We start from the raw sequence: 18,312 nt of genomic DNA on the forward strand, positions 1-18,312 counted from the left end.
TTTGCTTAAAACCTCTGGAGCTGTTGTTTAGTTTCCTGTACTACAGAACCAAAAGCAGGTTTGGAAAATGAAAAGCACGTGAACCCGCTGCATGGTCTAGTGGTGGGGATGTGTTTGCCACCAAAGGAGTCTCGCTCCCCTGGAAGGTGCCACCCAGATGCCTCCAAGGTCTCAGTGTGATGCTGCTGCCAAGTAGCCCCACAGCACTGACCACCCCTGTCCTTGAAAAATTGCTACAGGCGTACAGGACGGTATGGCCAATGCAGATGTTCTCCACCCCGAGGATGGGAATCACCGTGTGGAGAGTGATTTACACTGGAACTGCCCCAGAACTGGCGACTGGAGCCAGGGCTGGAAGCCACCCTGTCCCCAGTCATTGGTGCAAGGAAAAGGGAGGCGAACACCAGGTCATCCCCTGCTGCCTCCCAGCCCCAGGTAGGTCCCACAGCTGAGGGGGAGTGCCACCAAGCTGCCCCACATGGGCATAGGCCAAAGCCTTATCCTGCAATATAAATTTGGTTGCTGGGAGAGAGCAAAGGCACAGCCGTGCACACCACAGGGCAGCTGTGCACAGCACCCCCCTTTCTGGGGGGGACTGTCTCCAAAAATAGAGATCCAAACCTATTGTGTTGGAAGCTGCCCTCGGGCAGAGCTGCCCAGCACTTGCCTCCCCTCCCCGCAGGGAGGAGGGAAACAGGGGTCCCCGCAGCAGGAGTCACGCTCCAGAGGGGACCTCATACAGAGATGGGAAGAGGCAGACAATGAGGCGCCAGTCTCATCTCTTATGGAGAAGCACCGATGGCAGGACAACCCCCCCAAGGCCGTGGTAGAATTGGTTTTCTGAGGGGTGAGTGCTGTCCTACTCCGTGAGCAAGGACTACCCTAGAAAAAAAAAGCCCTTTGCCCCTGTGGCTGCGCTCAGGCTGAGGGGATTACAGCAGCCCCTCGCAGTGGGAACAAACCAGACATCTCCATGCAGTTGTGCCATGGCAAGGAGTGGGCTGCTCAGTCCCCCCCGCGCTGCCTCTGTTGGGGCTGGCAGCATCCCCTGCGGGCAGCCCTGCCGAGGGGCTGCCCGGGCACCTGGCCCCTTTCTGTTCTCTCAGCCGCCCAAACGCTGTTTCACACCTTGTGGTGTCGATGCCATCAGTGACACATAAGATCAAACTCACGGCATTTTGCTAAAGAAACTTAGGAAATCATTCCAGCTGTATTCACAGCCTTTCCTTATGTTTAGCTTAGCAGGCTTTCATTCCCTTTTTTTTTTTTTTTTTTTTTTTTTTTTTTTTTAAGAAAAAAAAAAACCAACAAAAACAAGCAGTGTGCTAAGAAACGCAAACCCGCTGGGATGTTTTCAGCCTTGGCTGGAGCCGCCGGAGCCCCCCCCGGGCCGGGCGGCTGCCGCTGGCCGGGGCTCAGCGGGCGGCTTACTGGGACAGCCATTTGCGATCCCAGGCGGTGCGGAGCCGGCTGTGCGGGCAGGGCAGAGCCACTCCACCTCCGCTCGGCACCGACGGCAGCGGCATGGCGCTCCGGGGAGCCTGCCTGCTCCTCTGCATCCTCTCCCTCGCCCAGGTCTCCGGCCAGCAAACTGCCAAAGTCCGGCAAAAACCTGGGGCTTCCAAGAAAGGTAAGAAGCGGCGGCACCTTCCCCACAAGGAAACCTTGCGGGGGATGCAATTAGCCTGGTCCTTTGGGCATTTAACAGCGCTCTAATGAAACTGTAAAAGGCATCTTAAAACCTAATGAAGTGTCTTTCCCCCATCACCGCCCCGTGGGAATGACCGTGTGGCCCTTCTGTAAAGCAGTGAGGGTATTGAAATGCTTTTTGGGGAGTTGTACCTTCGATAAATCTGATGGAGCATCTTGGTCAGAATTTCAGAGGGCACCACATTTTCCGTGTTATCTCTAAGGTTTGCCCCGCACTTTTCCTCTACTAAAATCTCCATTTCTATGACCCCCTACCCCTCCTCATTAACTTTACAGAAGCAAGTGGCAGATGACTGACAACTGTTGTAGATTTGGAGACAAGAGTAGGCAGATAATATATAATCCATTAAATACCAACATCGATCTTCATTTTAAAACGCTTGCCCCGGGTGTATGTCAAGCTGTACGCAGGCTCCAACTACTCAGGCTTATCAGAGGGCAATGCACACAAAAAGATGCCTAAGTTTTCTTTTCCCTGGTGGTGTTGGTTTTTTTTAATTTTTTCTTCTTTTTTGCTGCTGCCCCAGCCTTTCTCTTTCTGACTGAATGCACCTTAATTATAGGAGCAGGCAGGTCGGGAAGCAGGTTGCGTTGCAGCCCGGCGGCGTGTGAGCCCGCCTGCCCGGTGTGTCCGACTGCACTTGCACGGGCTCAGACTGCTTCTGGCAGGCGCTTTCCTGCTTGGAATGAAGCAGAGAGTGAAGAAGCATCCCAGGAATTTGCTTGGCCGGGCTGCTCTCTATGCTCACCCGGTGTCTATTTTCATTGGATCCCATCCTTGAGAAGTTTTTCCTTTTTCTCCCATTAGATCTTTCTATGAAATCACAGCATAGCTGCTTATTCCACATCCTTAGTCTGTGGCTGTTTTCTAGAGCAAAAAACACCCCCTGGGTGCATTTAGGGTACATACATGCATTGCACTCACTGGAGGTACTAAGAGACAGATCAGTTTCTCAGAGAAATCTCATTTTCCTCTCTGTATCACTGCAGCTGCTGTTTGTAACTGATTGGTCACAAGAAGGTGGGAGAAAATTCACCTTTTTGACAGGAAAATTTGGCTCTGATTTAAAAACATTTGAGGAGAGGTATCCTGAAAAATCAAGCCATCTGCAACAGCTGGTGGCAATTTTTACTGAGAGCTTAGGAGTTGCTTTGCAAAGGAGAGGTCAAGTTTTCTGTGGGGAAAAGGAGAAAAAAAAAAAAAACAACTTGGCATTTTTTGGCCAGATGCATCCAGCCCCGTGGCAGGTCAGCTGCCCTGACTTTACTGGAAACTTCCATCGTTTCTTGGTTAATGCCAGGGGGTAGGGAAGGGGGGAGGAAAGCACTACAACTGCCCTGCCAGGCTCCTCTTCACCCCCCAGCCCCTGGCCACATCCAAGCCTGCCTGCCCACCTGCTGCAGGGGCCAGGGCTCAGCTGCTCCTGCCCTGAGCGATGACAGGATGGTCCGGTCCCGTCCCATCCCCAACCCCATCCCAGCACACCCCCTGCCTTTCACCCGGGAGGGTCGGGCAGGGTGAAGCCACTGGAGGGTTGGGGTGTTTGGCTGGATTTATTTTTTTTTTTTAATCTGTTCAGCCAAACCACAGATGTTAGAAGAGAAAGCAATGATTCAAGCCAAGCTTTTCCTCTCTTTTTGTTTTTCTTACTTTTTTTTGGTTTGGGGTTTTTTTTTCCTTCTTTTTTTGTAATTATTGCTTACATTTGGATCTGCTTCAGAACAAAAATGGTGCTGTTTCAACATGAAAAAGCCAAACCACAACATTTAGGAAATGCTGAGACAGCACATTCACTCTGCCTGCTGTTGGGTTTTTTCACCCCCAAATTGCTCTCCAGTGATTTTTCCAGATGCAGCAGTTCAGCAAACTCTCCCTGAACCCCAATGTCTTGGGGGACAGGTGGGATTCCAGCAGTCTTGTTAAGAAGGGTGTCCAGGGAAGGCAGGTGATAGCACCTCCCAGCTGGGGGGGGGGGGGGGCGCTCCCCTTGGTCACATTGGAGTGCTAGGGGCATCTTTGCATAGCACTCATGTGTATTTTTAAGGTAATTGGAGATGGAAATCAGAGCCCGGATGCTTAAATCATCGGATAGGGACTGATTTGGGCTCCACTCCTGATGCCACCCAAAACTTCAGTATAATGGCACTTCCCTGAAGATGCCTGTGAGCACTTACAGTGATACAAAGCCACCACAGGTGCATTCGGTCCCCTCCTCTGATCCAGGGACAGACTGCAATATGGGACCTGACCTCTGTCTGGGACATCTGTGGAAACGCCTTGTGTTACAAGAACTACTGATGGCCAAGGTTGGATGACAGATACTGTGAACCAGAGCGATGCTCACCCTGCTGGGGGACAGAAACACATTCAGGTGGGAATCAAACAGATGATGCTTAGCTGAGCTAAGCAACCCAGATATAGATCCAAATTTCATATAGGGGTAGTTAGATAATCAAAAAGAAGTACAGAGGGATGTGTTTGTTATTCAGCATATGATTAGAGTAAGGAAAACCAGGCAAGAGCTCCCATTTGCAGCGTCCAATATGTTACTGGCTAGGCTTTCAAACCAAGAGACCGTTGCGACTCGCATCCTTCTGTGAGTCTTCTTTTCATCTTGTCTCTGCCCACGCTTAACCCCGGTGCTGACACTCAGACACCCAAGGACCCGCTCCAGCTCCCGCGGGCGACACTGGCAGCTGCCACGCTGGCTTCAGGCACAGCAAACCCAAGCTATAAGTAGCCACGATCATGGGCTGTGGGAGGCAAGCCTTGAGGAAGAGACAGCGCAGAGGCAAAACCCTCTGGCAATAACGTAGAAAACTCAACTCCTGTTTGATGCAGCCGCGGTACTGGCTTTGTAGCCGAAGTGCAAATCCACTGCTCCCAGTTCTCCCTGGGACACCCCGCTGAATGCGCTGCTGTAGGAACATGCTGTGGCCCAGGATTTGGGAATGAGGTGGTGAAAAGGGACAGGGCCCTTAGGCAATTATTCAGGAGGTGTGTCACCTTGTATGGCAGGGACCCTCCAGACGGGAACCCACCAGCAAACTCTGCTGGAGCAAGGTAAGGAGCTGCCCCAGCAAGACTAATTGGCAGCGCTGTGGCCCTTGGATGTTACTTAAACCTAAGTGACATCCCTTCTGCTGCCAGACAAGCTCCGTGGAAAACAAAGGGCATTAATTAGCTGTTTCCCACAAAGTGTTTTCATCAAAGGCAGCAAAACAATAACTAGTGCCTCGGTGTTAAGTGGGCCCATTAAAGTTAATTGAGCAATGAGCAAAGCAGCTTAATGCCCTCCTCCTGGTTCCTCAGGCTTTTTATATTCAGGGCACCATGTAATCTTTGGACTGGTGGTTTTGGTCAGCATCCAAGCTACTTCTCCATTTGCCTGGTCTGGTGCCTTGGCCCCTCATCTCCTTGACCCTTGAGGAAGCCCATCCTACTGCCTTCGTGGACAAATTGTCCCCTTTCACCCCGTGAGGACTACCAGATGCTTATGCCAGGCAAGGTAAAGCAATAGGAGCAGCAGAGATAGCGTAACGAATACAAATGCCTCAATGTTCGATCTCCTACCATCTCCAAGACACTAAGGGTCCTTCTAGTTCTAGACAGGAAAAATCCAAGTACCAATGAATAGCTGGTTGGAGCCATTGTAGAGGCAACACGCCTAGCAAGACACGGACTTTAGTAGCTGGTTTAACCAACTCCCCAGCCAAGGAGATGTCTTCTCATGGCAGGAGAGCAGGTTTTGGGTACCTGCACTGGGGATGCTGAAGGCAGAGGGGAGACGGAGGCAGCTGTGATGGCCTGAGGGCTGGGGTGGCTGGTGGTGCAGGGCAGACCTAGTGGAGGTACTCCAGCACTTCCTGCTGAGCATCAGCCTGGTGAGAAAAGCGCTTTCCTGCCAGCACAGACAGGGGCACAGCAAGGAGTACATACAGAGAAAATCGTGCGTTAGGGTGTTGAAGGGAAGCTAGGAAGGTGTGCTGTGAGTAGAGAGAGGGAGGGCGTGTTTTTGAGGAATTGAAAAAAAAAAATCCTATTCATCAGCAGCTTGAAGTTCCCCACAAAACACTTGTGTGTGGCAGGACTCCGGCTCAGGCAGAGCAGCATCAGATGGTGTTCTGCATTTTGGGAGCTTGACCCCAGTGCAGCACCACCCCAGGTGAGTGCCCTACACAGGGGCTCCAGAGACGAGCCCCTTGCAACATTCATATGTGTGACCACCACCCCAGCACTGCAGTAGCAGCCCAAGGGGAGACCCCCTGCAGCACAAAACCCCACAGGGTGCAAAGACCCGAAACCCAAACTGGGAACCCTGTGTTGACAGTGGAACCAGGCTGGTGAGCACTCACTCTGATGGATGTGTGACTGTCAACAGGTGTTGGCTTTGTGGATTCATTTTGTTTGTCTTTCTTTGAGGGCAGAGAAATGGGGAGTTCTGCTGATAAGAACAGCTTCGGTTGTGTCCCCTGGGGATGCAACCAATGTTTATGCTCCTCCCTTGATTCCTCCAACAGATGGTGTGAGCCTCAAAATGATTGAAGACCTGAAGGACATGATTGACAACATCTCTCAGGAGGTTGCTCTACTGAAGGAAAAGCAAGCACTCCAGACAGGTAAAGGACTCACTGAAGGCGGCATGGCTTTTGCTTTGAGAGAGGAGCTGCTTATAAAGCGGCTACTATCGCTCCACACGTTCTGACAAGAGATGCCCAAGTGCCCTGCAACAAGGAGTCCATCACGGGGAGAGCAGCTGGGGAATCAAAGCAAAGTGCGGGGTCATTGCAATTCCTCCAAGCAGGTGAAACCCCTTGAGCAGTTAATGACTTGAGTTGTGCAGCATGTGCCCTCCCCCCTTTTATGTGCTAGAGCTTCCCTTTTGTAAAGCTATGGATAGTTCTATGACGCTAAGCCAGATGTTAATTTTCATTTATGAGTTGGAAGTATGGGTAGTGGATTAGTCTGTGCTTTAGTCAAATGTAGCTTACGCTTTTGTCCGGCCCCCAGTGAAATGGTGACCTGGTCTCTTATACGTACCGTGCTGTTGCCCAGGGAACTTCACTGGAGGTCGGTCCCACCACGCTTCACTGAACACATATAGAGGATGGTCCCAAAATGTCCATCTTCTAGCCAGGCTCCACAGTTATTCTGTGCAAACTCCACCGATGTTGATGGGAGAGAGATTTGCAGAACGTGAAACAGAAACGAGATGAAAATGCAAGTTAAGGAGATTTTTTTTCCTTGAAAGAAAAGGAACACTTAAAAGCAAAATCAAGGCTTTAGTTCCAAACTCACATTCACTGAGATGTAATTGGTTTGGATATTAATACATGGCTCTGATTAGTTATTGTTTGGCTACAGTACCCTGCATTCTCAAGATTTAGAGCTTAAAAGAAAAAAAAATATTGCCATTCTTAACAATAAAGTCAGAGGCAAGTAGAAATTTCCGCTGAAGACCTCGAGCTATGCAAGCATAACACTTCTGATCAAAGCTTATTAAAAAAAGGTGTTTTTTTTTCATCTTGCGTAATTAAGATGATTGAATTGGCATTGCAGACTTTCCCCCCAAATACTCCAACACTGGGCAGTGCCCACCACCACCTTTGCCTCCCACAAACCCGTGAGAGAAGAGCAAGGCCAGGGGAAGGGGCAGGAGAACCAGGCTGTGCCTCCGCTCCAGCGGTGGCAGAGCCCAGGAGGGGGGCAGGGGCACCCTGAGGTCCATTTTTCCCATCGGTTTGCAGATGGGGAGGAGATGCAGGAGGGAGGGGGCCCCGGGACCCCCTCACAGCCGAGGGTTGCTGCGCAGCCTAAGCAGTGAAAACTGTTGTTTGGCCGCCACGTTTGTGGCTGCCGCTTCTTCCCAGGCACCATTTTTAAAACCAATTCCCTTTCTGTCTTTTTGTTCTGTTCATGTGGTAACCTCTCAGTCTGCCTGAAAGGCACCAAAATTCACCTCAAATGCTTTCTCGCGTTTTCGGAGACCAAGTCTTACCACGAGGCCAGCGAAAACTGCATTTCGCAGGGCGGCACGCTCAGCACCCCGCAGAGCGGGGAGGAGAACGATGCTCTCTACGACTACATGCGCAAGAGCATCGGCTCGGAGGCAGAGATCTGGCTGGGCCTCAATGACATGGCGGCGGAGGGCAAGTGGGTCGACATGACGGGTGGCCCCATCCGCTACAAGAACTGGGAGACTGAAATCACCACCCAGCCCGACGGAGGCAAGTTGGAAAACTGCGCAGCTTTGTCAGGGGCTGCCGTCGGCAAGTGGTTTGACAAGAGGTGCAAAGACCAGCTGCCCTACGTCTGCCAGTTCATGATTGTGTAGCAGCAGGGGCTCCCCCCTGCCCGCCTGCCACCCGGGTCTCCCCCCTGGGCAGCAGGATGATAAAGCTATAAGTATGTGTACATGTACGTATGCACACACGCACACACGTTCAAGTAGAGTCACTCTTTGCAGAGAGAGTCGTCACGGCTCGGTGTCGGATTAGAGAGCATTAGAGCATTGTGTTTGGCCACATCCAACCCCGTTAGCAGCTGCATCGTTCTTACTAAGGCGTGACTTATAAATATATTTTTTTACACAGGGAATTTATTAGGACAGGTCGGTTGTTTCAGCAAAGAACCAGTACAGCAGTCCAGCCTGGCAGAGAGCCGCCTTGCCTGCCCAGGGCTGTTGCTCTGCAATGTCCTTTCCCATCTTGCTGAGCTTTGCTGGGACACCAGCGCAGCTAGTTCTTGCTTTCTTCTGTTTTGCTTCCCCGTAAGCCCTGGCAGCAATCCATGGGAGCTCCTTGTTCCTCACAGTGCCCCGATTCAGGCTCCCTGTGGATCAAGGTCCTGCCTCCATGAGCAGGGGGAGTTACTCCTGCTTTGCTTTGAGATACACAATTGGGCTTATTGGCCAAGTACCAGCTGCTCAAAGGGTCGTTCGACTAGTTTTGTTATATGCATGAATGAATTAGCAAGTAACAGGCATGGGTCGACTTACTGAAAAGGCAAATGTCTTTCCAGAAGTGTTCCCCACTTGCTGGTCCTTTTCTCATCTGCCAGAAGCCAGTTTCACTGATTTCAGTGGGAGAGCGGGACCTGCTGCCAGTTATTTAGAAAAAATCCCATCGGAAACTTGGTTTATGCTCCAGCATTATGAGGGAAGCAGCGATAACATAGTCAGTCAAATATATTCTGGGAAACAGAAGATGAAAATATTATATCAATAACAGAATCATAATGCTATTAGGGAATATGCTGCCATATAAAAAACAACTGTGCATTGAAAATGAACCCCAGAACAACTTATTTCAGCAGCTTTAGGAATCACCTGACCTGTTGCAGTGATGGAAACCCAGCTGAAATAGTCCAGTCCTTGTTGGTCCAGGCACAGTCCTCATCAAACACAAACCTGCCGAGTACTGTTTGTGCCGATAAAGTCACGCCCTGCTGAAGGTCTGGCCTCAGTAATTTTTTGCTGGGGAAAGGGTTAAAGAAACAAACAAAAAAGTGAAATAAACAGCAACGATGGGAAAACAGTGCAGGGTCCCCCAACAGCTTAACAAAGCTTTGCTGGCTGTTGGCTGAAAGGTATCAGCGGTTCTTTGCAGTCCAGTGCCTGGAAGTAGCCCCTCTAGTTGGGGTCACGTCCCCTGCGCTGCCAGGTTGGGGGTCTGGGGACATGATGCTCTTGAGGAGCCCATGGGAGAGGTATCTCGATTTGCTGCTTTGTTTAAAAACAGTAACGGTGGGTCTTCTAAGACATCGAGTGGGAGCCAAGCTGGAAGGTTTGTAACACACACACGCACATACACACACACATGCAGAGTGCACACTTCCGAGGCTGTCACTATTGCCAAACTCTCCGCTGTTCAAATGACTATAAAATAAAGAAATATATATAGCTTGCTGAAGGAATGGTGTTGCGTCAATGTGATTGGAGTGCTTTCTTCTCCTTGCATTTCTCTTCAGAGCAGCTTCAGGGATCTGTCAGAAGGTCAGAGATATCAAAGGCAGAGGGGAAAAGCAGAAAGCGAGAGCTTTATCCCGCCCTATGATATGGTTTATAGGATTCCCCCCACCCCCACCCCCCCCTTGCCGTTATCATCCCAGTCACATGCCACATGTGGGATACAGGCAGGGAATCCTTTTATAGGAAAATAAGATTTCCTTCCTCCCCTTGCTGCTAGGAAATGTCACTCTGCGATACATGCCAGCTCAGAAGAAAAGTCCTTCCCTCACCCCCGTTTGGCAGCAGTAGCAGTGCCGGGGGAGGTGGCACCTCAGGTCCCAGCACAGAGCCAGCGCTTCCCAGGCTGCCTCCCACCTCCTCTGCAACAAGCCGAGCTGCAGCATCTCCAAGCATCCCTCTCCTTCCCCCACTGAGTTGGCGACGACTTCTCTCTCCTCCTCCTCAGCACCCCACAAAGGAAAGAAGATCATACATGAAGAAGACAGTGCTCCACACACGTCTGGGAGGTTTCAGTTGCTGCAGAACTGCATGTGAAATTAGGTTGCTCTTGCACAAGATGACAGCCCTTTGCTGAACTTTACTCTGGACCCTGATCCTGAAGGTTTCCAAAGCTCTTTGCTGTAGGTCACAGTTACACCCTACAAGCCAGCTTGTCTCAATATAAACCCTCTAGTTCCCTTGGCACATGATCCCTCCACATTTTGAGATACAAAGCTGGAAGTGTTGCTGCCTTTGATCCTGACTGGTCATAAACCACAAGGTCTTAAAACACAAACGTGTGGTCAGAGAAGTGAACAGAGGGCTTCTATGGGAACTAAAGAGGGGCAATGTGAAAGCCATGGGCCCTGGCAATGCTGAGCTCTGGGGAAGACGCGGGTGCTGTAGCGGGACCATCTCTGCGTGGAGTGTGAGTCTGAAAAACAGCCATGGAGATGGATGCCAAAGGATATTCCCAGAGAGGACATTGAAGACTCAATCTGTCAAAATCTAGAGAATAACAAGTTGCTCTCAGCAGATTTCTTGCTCGTATCTCTCTTGCTCTCTATTTTCACATAGCGACGCTCCTGCCAGCACCATTCTTCATAGATGTTTTGCTCTTCTAAAGCTGGGAGGAGCACAGGAAAGGGTGGCTTTGCTCCTGCTGTAGTTGTTGGATCCAGGATGCCAAAACTGACCTTGCAGTTCCAGGGTTGCATTTATGAGTTTAGTATTATTCTACACGCTGTTTCTTACTATGCATTATGGATTACGAATTTTGTTTTAAAAGCCAAAGAAAAAGAAATTCTAGAAGATACCTCACCCTTGCTTACCACAGCATTCTTTTGCTTGTTTGTGGCCAACCCCATGTTTTGTGCTCACGGTGAATGATGGGGTGCAGGGGTTGAACAGGGGACACTGTCTGTCCCCACTCCAGACGGGCTCAATGGGAACTGCCCAGAGCAGGTGTGGTCCATCTGCTGGGAGCTGGGACAAGCATCACTTCTTTGATCTTCCGTTAAATCTTTTTGGCACTCAAGCCAGAGAGCAACATCTGCTGTCCGCAAAGCGTGGTCACAACCGAAGGCATGCAGACTAACGGAAAGAAACCTCAGCTCTTCCCCAAGAAAAAGAAATGTGGAAGCGATCACCTCTGAACCGACGTACTGGGATGCCTGCAGTCTCCAGCAAACCTCATGTTATTAAAATAGGAGATGTTGTGTATGTAAGGTCCTGTGCTACTGATGGCGCTGCTCAGCTGCCTGAGGCTCTGTAACACAGCAGAGGAAAGATGAAGCACGAAACGTGCATACATTTATATAAACAAAAGTTACTAGGGGAGCACACAGAACTACCCCAGCGCTATGCTGTCCACAGCTGACTTCGACAGAGCTATGCTAATCTGCCCAGCCGATTTCCCCAACCCCAGTTCACCAAGGTCCTGAAGTACCGGCAAAGGACTAAATAGTTAAAAGTAAAATGGTTAACCAGAAAATGGGTAGCACATTTCTGAAGTATCCCTCCGAGCAAGGGCCAGAACAGCACACTACGACCACAACCCAGCGCCCTGGCCAGCAGCCATGTTGCTTTTGGCTTCCACCAGTAAAAGGGCCAGGTAGGCAAAGTGGGTAAGAGTTTGGAAGTCACAAGTCAAAAGCTTGTTTTGAGCCCTGAATGCTTTTGTGGGACTCGGTCCTTAGCAGTCCTGGGTGAATTCATAGCAAGAGTTTGGTGACATGGGAAAAGGACCCCAAGCAGCCAGAGGGTGAAGATTCACACTCAGAACAAGCAACCCAACCCCACGCCTCTGCCCTTTATGCCCAGCCACTCAGCCTGGGGGTTACCCAGACCCAAGGCTCTCACCGCACCAGCTGTGCCCTCTCCCTGTCATCTTTTGCAAGGAACAGCCCCCAAACCTCTGCTCCTGCCTGCCACGTGGGGAAGGCACTTCCCACCTCCAGCTGTGGGATGAGACCGCCGGTAGGACGCCCCGCAAAAGGGAAGGAGAACTTCTGCCCCTGCGCTGAGCCTTGTTGTTCCTGTAGGCTCTATTGTTTGGTCCCGCTTCTCCATAAGCAGTGAACCTCATTCAGCACCTGACCTCTCAGTCCCACCTCTTGCAAATAAAATGAAAACTAAATTAAAGATACATTTTCCCAGCTCACAAGCCACCATAGGCAGGGAAGAAACACAGATCTGTGACGATCAACAAACAAGGGTCAGCCAGACAGCCACTGGGAGCATAAGTATAAAACAGTTGGGGGTCACTATGCTGATGGAGAGTATAAAAATCATCTCTTCGGGGGTAGAAGATAAAGCAGGGGATGAAAGAATATCAGCCTGTGGTGTACAGAGCGAAAAAACAGTGGTTTACCCCCTTTATCTCCAGTATAGAAGTACCTGGAGGGAGTCTAAAGGTGACGTCTAGGAACTGTTGCGAATACAGCTAAAACCAAACATCTGAGCTGCGACCGGCAGCCAGCAGCCTCACCGCCCCGTCCTGCCCCGTGCAAACAGGTCAGCGGCTGCATCACCTCGCTGCAGCCTCCCGCCCGCACACGTGTGCTGGGGCTCAGGCCACGGGTGCTGGCACCCAGCACCTGGTGCTTGCTCACCCGCGCTGTGCCCTCAGCGTCCAGCCTCACCCCAGGGAGGAAACAAAACCCCACAAACAGCCGTGCTGCCATGGGGTGAGGCCATCAACTAATCGCGGAAAATACTCACTTTGCTCCAGCCCTGTTGGAAAGCTGAGCCTGCGCTTGCTGAAGAGAGCAAAACGCGCAAGCGGCTTGCCAACCTTGCAGGCTGGCAATGAAGAGCGCGTCCCAAGAAGCTCTGTTTAGGAAACACTGTTTGGGAAGCACTACACCTTATAGAAAGGAAAATACAAAAGGGGAAATAAAACCTACAGCACCCACTGCTTTGCAGAAATGCCCCCCGGCCAGCTTAATTTCCCACTGCACTATCAGTAACCTTATTTCTATCCCACCCATTGACAGGGATCCCCAAAGCCAGGTCCCTGGCATTCAGTGTTGTACCCTGTTTCTCAGGATCAACGAGGCCACATCTGGAGCTCCAGGTCTGGTTGTGGGCTACCCAGTCCAGGGGGGACACAGGCTTACTGGAGTGAGCGCAGCAAAGGGCCACACCAATAGTGAAGGGACTGGGGCAGCTGCTGTATGAGGAGCTGGCGAGAGCTGAGGCTGCTCAGCCTGGAGAAGGGAAGGCTCAGGGGTCTTACCAACACGTTTAAGTGCCTGATGTGGGTGGGGTAGGGAAGACAGAGCCATGGGCACCAACTGAAATACAGGAAATTCTGCTTAAAGAGACTGATAGAATCATTCAGGTTGGAAAAGACCTTTGAGATCATCAAGTCCAACCGTTAACGCAGCACTGCCAAGCCCACCACCAAACTATGTCCCTAAGCACCACATCTACACATTTTTTAAACACCTCCAGAGATGGTAGAGAACCCTCTTTCTCTGTGAGGGTGGTCAGACCCTGGCACAAGTTGTCCAGAGAGGCTGTGGAGTGTCCACCCTTGGAGATACTCAAAAGCTGATTGGACATGGCCCTGGATAACTTGCTCCACGGGACCTTGCTCTGAGCATGGGGTGGAACCAGGGGATCTGCAGAGCTCCCTGACAACCTCAGCCAGTCTACACAGACACCGAGCAAGGGTTCCTACCTACATAACTGGTTCCTCTTCTACAGTCACAGGAGAAAACCAGGCATTTCAGGGGGAGACCGACCTAATGTTGTATTAAAAAAAAAGGCTGTTGTATAAAAGCCTTCCTACAGAGGAAGGTTATCAAGAAAGACAATAAAATAACCTCTCATGAGATGGGATTTCTCTCCATAATGTTGCCACAGCTCTAGATACTAGGTTTTGCTGCTCTGCCAAGTAAACTTCATACAGCTATTCAACCAAAAGCAAACAAAATGTATTTTTATATTAAATGATCAGTCCAAACACATAATTCACAAGTGGTTAGATGCAGTTGTGAATCAGCTCAACCACAGGGTCAGATTTGCTTTACTGTTAGAGCAGGGTGGTCCATGGGCAGCTTGAATTTCATCCGGATTCACGTGCAGTGTGGACACTGCTCTGTCTCTGGAAAGGCTTGCATTCAAACCCAAACCCCCTGAGTGCTGAGCCACATTGACACAGGGGACCCAAACCCCAGGAGATGGGTGATGCCACAGGTCCCGCCTGCCCATGCACCAGCACAGAGATGCTGCCACGCATATGCATGGAGGCTGGCTCTTGCACTTTGTTCTATAATGTATCAGAGCAGCAAGCCAAACCCTCAAGCGGGCAGACCTTAAACGAGTCAACTTTTGGGAAATGCTCCAGAAATAGCACTGGTTATAAACACAGTTAAACAATTGGCTCCTTTGAAGAGCGAGGGCCTGGAAGGAGCTGTGTGGGTGGGGTGCTATGTACCTACAGCAAGCGACTGACAGCCTGGAAACTGAACCTGCCTTAAAAAATGAAGAACAACAACAATCAACGCTTTTTAAATCCCTAAATTAAAATGTGTGCACCAAAAAGGGATGTGAACACAGCGAGTAATTGTAGCGTATCGCTAGAAAAAAATAAGCAATTCTGAAAGCATGGTACTGGAGAAAAAAACAACCACCACCTTACATATAAAATGTGGAAAGCCTAAAACCAAACAAAAATAACCATTACTGAGAATTTTTCCATCTTTTGAACATTCACAGGAATTGTTATGTCAGCCTACACAGGTAGCCTATTTTCAAGCCTGCTGGAACCGCAGTTGTAGGTAGTGTCCACAGCCAGATATAAAACCACCTCATGACTTCTATTAGGTGATAAATGTCCATTAAAAAGAGCAGACAGCCCTGGAGGACAAACTGCAGTGAGCAGTGCATGCATCCAAAACCAAAGGTTCAGCCTTTGATTCACATCCTAACAGGGAGCCTGGATGATCTTGGAAGTCCATGGAAAAATTACAGCCTTGAGTATCAGGAACTAGATGCATCAGGTGAGACAGAGCTCATGGTGCTGAGATACTGCCCTGTGATCACCCACCTTCTCACCTTCCCCTGCGGAGGGCAGAAGACACTGCTCCTTTCCTGCCATCCTTCCCTTTTCCTGCTCTTCTTCCCCTTTCCCATTGCCCTGAATTCACACTCCTTGGGAATTAAAGTTGGTTGCTCCAGGCACGGGGACTTGGAAGTTGCATAGAAATTGTCTGTTAAAAAAACCTCCACCACGTAATCTGACAGTTCTCTAGCCTGTGTATCCGTTATCCATCCACGGAAACTGCAGCATGTTAGCACTTACCTGCACACATTGTATTTTGCAACAATTCAGCTACTTCTCCAGCTGCATCCCCACGGCACAGAGCAAGCTGGGATATTCAGTGTAGCATTGAGGTATGCAAGTGCAGCACTAGGAGTTCAGCTAACAGGAGCAATGAGGAATTACACATACCTGTGGTCTTAAGCCGTACCTGGTCCAGGAACCCAGTCCTCTGTTAAATTCAAGCCTTCCCAGGCAGATAAAACAGGCCAGCACCACAGCAGCCAGCCCCTCTCACCCCTGCTCATCTCATGTACAAGTTCCCATCGACTCGCTCCCCAGCCGCTCTTAGCAGAGCTGCAGGGAAAATCCAGCTTTGTCAAAGGAGAGGGAAAACTGAGAAGACTACCAGTGTCATAACACCTATGTTCCAGCCTTTTGCCACAGCCACACCCCAGAGACACGATACTGCTTTATTCATTGGGAAAGGTAACCAGGCGGTGCGAACTTCGCCATGGGGAGCTGGTTTAGAGGCACAGGTTGGGGCAAGACAAGGCTCCTGGGCATCAAGCACCCAGGCGCCACATGCGCCCAGAAATGTCTGTGTTAGGGCTGTGATCATTCATGGTGCAGAGGGCACCCGAGTATCACAGACATTGCAGATAGGGGACCTCAGGTTTGAATTCTGCACAGTGAAAGACAACACACACACACACAAAATAAGAGACATTAAGGCTGTAAAGCTCTGGATCTTGATAGAAAAAAAAAAAAAAAAAGGAGGATGTGAAAATTAAGGTCACCTGGAAATCTCAATTCAATACTCTTCATCCATTATATCATCATGCATTAGCTGTACCAGTTATTTCATAGTAGGGTTAGTACATTTACTGCAAGCATAACAGCAGCACTAACCACAGCAAACGCTGTTACAGCAGCAGCTTTGCAGAGAAAGATGAAACAAGCACCGAGGCAGAAACATGCTCTCCCGCTGTGCAGGAGAGCTCCTCTTCTCTCCCCCCCCCCTCCCTCCCATTCCTGGGTTGTGACCTAGATGTGATCAGTTTCTCAGCCAAAACCCAGAGTCCACTATCGATGTTGACAAAGTTAGTATCTCACATTCCTACTGTTGTATAAAGTCATCTAAAGATATTGTGCTGGCAAAGGTTAGGCAGAATAGCGATGTAACTAAACATCATGGCTAGGAGGGGAGGCTTGGTAGTCAGAGAGGTACTAACTTCAACTAACACCACCAGAAGCAGCTTGTGGTTTGGGAACACCCAGGGGCAGCATGCTCCGTTCCTGTCACTCCCAAAAGCTTTGCGCAGCCTGCCTGCCCACTGCACCTGTGGGACACTGGTTGATTTTTCCAGGAATAAAAAAAAAAAAAAAAAAGAAAAAAAAAAAGTGTCATTCACAGCTCCTGCCACAGCAAACTGGGTGCCCAGTGAGTCTGCATCCTCACAACGATGACGTGAGACAATGCAAAGTTTAGCATACATTATGAATTGTTGACAATAAGATATACCAAAATGAGGTGAAATTACCCCAAAAGGAAACATACAGGAAAGCATCTAATCTCAGAATAAGCAATAAGCTTCACCCTAATGATTAAATTTAAAATTGGTATCTGAACCTTCAAGAGCAAAGGAATGCATTATTCTCATCATCTTTATTTACTTCGAGGTAAGTGGGGGGGGAACGGCTGCTCTGTTTTGTTCCTCAGTAGCAGAAAGTCACGGAGTCATCACATCACCTAAAGCAAGGTGTGAATGGGTGGAGACATTTTTACTATGGTAAATGTTAGTGAAACTATTACGGATTTTATAAAGCATATCTTGAAAAGAGGTTATTGGTAGCGACGTCATTCGTTGCCTTGTCCGTGGACCTGGCTTATTGTTCTGCACACTTCCATCTAATTTGGTGTCTAGTTAGGTATTACTCATACAAGAGGTCGTTCATGACACGAGGAGTAATAGTTCCCAGAATAATGTGAGGTTTTCCTACATATATTAACCGTTTCCCAAGTACTTCTCCAGCTATTTGAGATGTAAACCAACTATGTCAGGTACTGCCACCTCACTCAGCACTGAAGCAGCTTTGTGGCAGCCATACTAGCAAATCTCACCCAGCAGCTTTGCTGTAACCCAAGCAGGTTCAAGTGTGGCTAGGGTAAGAAATACGTTGTACACAGAGGTTAAAAGTATTTCACTCCAGCAGCGGCTGCTGGGTGTACATCTCATAGAGAGCATTCACCAAAGAAATGGTTTCTGGACAATTCTATCTTGAATTTGGCTGTTTGGCAGTGTGGGGAGAAAGGAAGACAAGACATGAAAATACAGCAGTATAAGCCCAGAAAGGGGGTTAAGGCAAAAAAATCTGCTCTTCAGTGGTGCCTGGAGCAACTTCATTGACAAATAGTTCAGCCTCTCCAGGCTGAGTTGTCTCACTTCCAGCAGTGTCACCTCCCCCAGCTATAACCCGGGCACAGACTCCTTAAGAATCACGTCCCATGAGCAGCAACGGGAAACGTCACAGAAATCCAGCACCTCCTTTCAGCTGAAGCTGTGTCCTGTCCTTTAACCCAGACAGGTGGCTACAAAAACCTAGGGAAAATGTGTAGGAGTTTGATCTGCAGAACTGATCAGCCAAAAATCAGATGTTAGAATACACCAGTACATAATAAATTGCCCATTTTCCTCAAATGTTTCACTAGCTGGGAAAAAAATTGTCTTCTGGAATATTAGACATCTGCATGAACCTGTATGCTTTGCTAGGCTGATTTAAGATATTTAGAAACTTGTTCTCCCGTTAACCCAAAGCAAAGAAATTAAAGAGGAAGATCTAATTGCTTGCTGCCTTTTTTATTTAATTGCTCTAGAAGAC

At 49.4% G+C, this 18,312-nt stretch overlaps 1 protein-coding gene across 2 annotated transcripts; it reads left to right on the forward strand.

The window, feature by feature from the left end:
• The first annotated feature begins 1,387 nt into the window (after window positions 1-1,387).
• Window positions 1,388-9,621, forward strand: CLEC3B (C-type lectin domain family 3 member B). 2 transcript variants are annotated; one of them, XM_040592873.1, is made up of 3 exons: window positions 1,388-1,630; window positions 6,232-6,330; window positions 7,645-9,621. In XM_040592873.1, exons 1-3 carry the CDS (start codon window positions 1,525-1,527, stop codon window positions 8,043-8,045), a joined length of 606 nt encoding a protein of 201 aa, XP_040448807.1. In that variant the 5' UTR covers window positions 1,388-1,524; the 3' UTR covers window positions 8,046-9,621. The 2 variants fall into 2 exon arrangements, with proteins under 2 accessions (XP_040448807.1, XP_040448808.1); XM_040592874.1 differs by lacking the exon at window positions 1,388-1,630 and adding an exon at window positions 3,426-4,082.
• Window positions 9,622-18,312: the final 8,691 nt, after the last annotated feature.

Source organism: Falco naumanni, chromosome 4 (assembly GCF_017639655.2).
Source record: "Falco naumanni isolate bFalNau1 chromosome 4, bFalNau1.pat, whole genome shotgun sequence".
Taxonomy (NCBI): domain Eukaryota; kingdom Metazoa; phylum Chordata; class Aves; order Falconiformes; family Falconidae; genus Falco; species Falco naumanni.

Coding starts and splice junctions, on each gene's coding strand:
- CLEC3B (XM_040592873.1), top strand. CDS start 1,525: ATGGCGCTCCGGGGAGCCTGCCTGCTCCTCTGCATCCTCTCCCTCGCC. Junction 1,631..6,231: donor ACCTGGGGCTTCCAAGAAAG/GTAAGAAGCGGC, acceptor TTCCTCCAACAG/ATGGTGTGAGCCTCAAAATG. Junction 6,331..7,644: donor AAAGCAAGCACTCCAGACAG/GTAAAGGACTCA, acceptor GTAACCTCTCAG/TCTGCCTGAAAGGCACCAAA.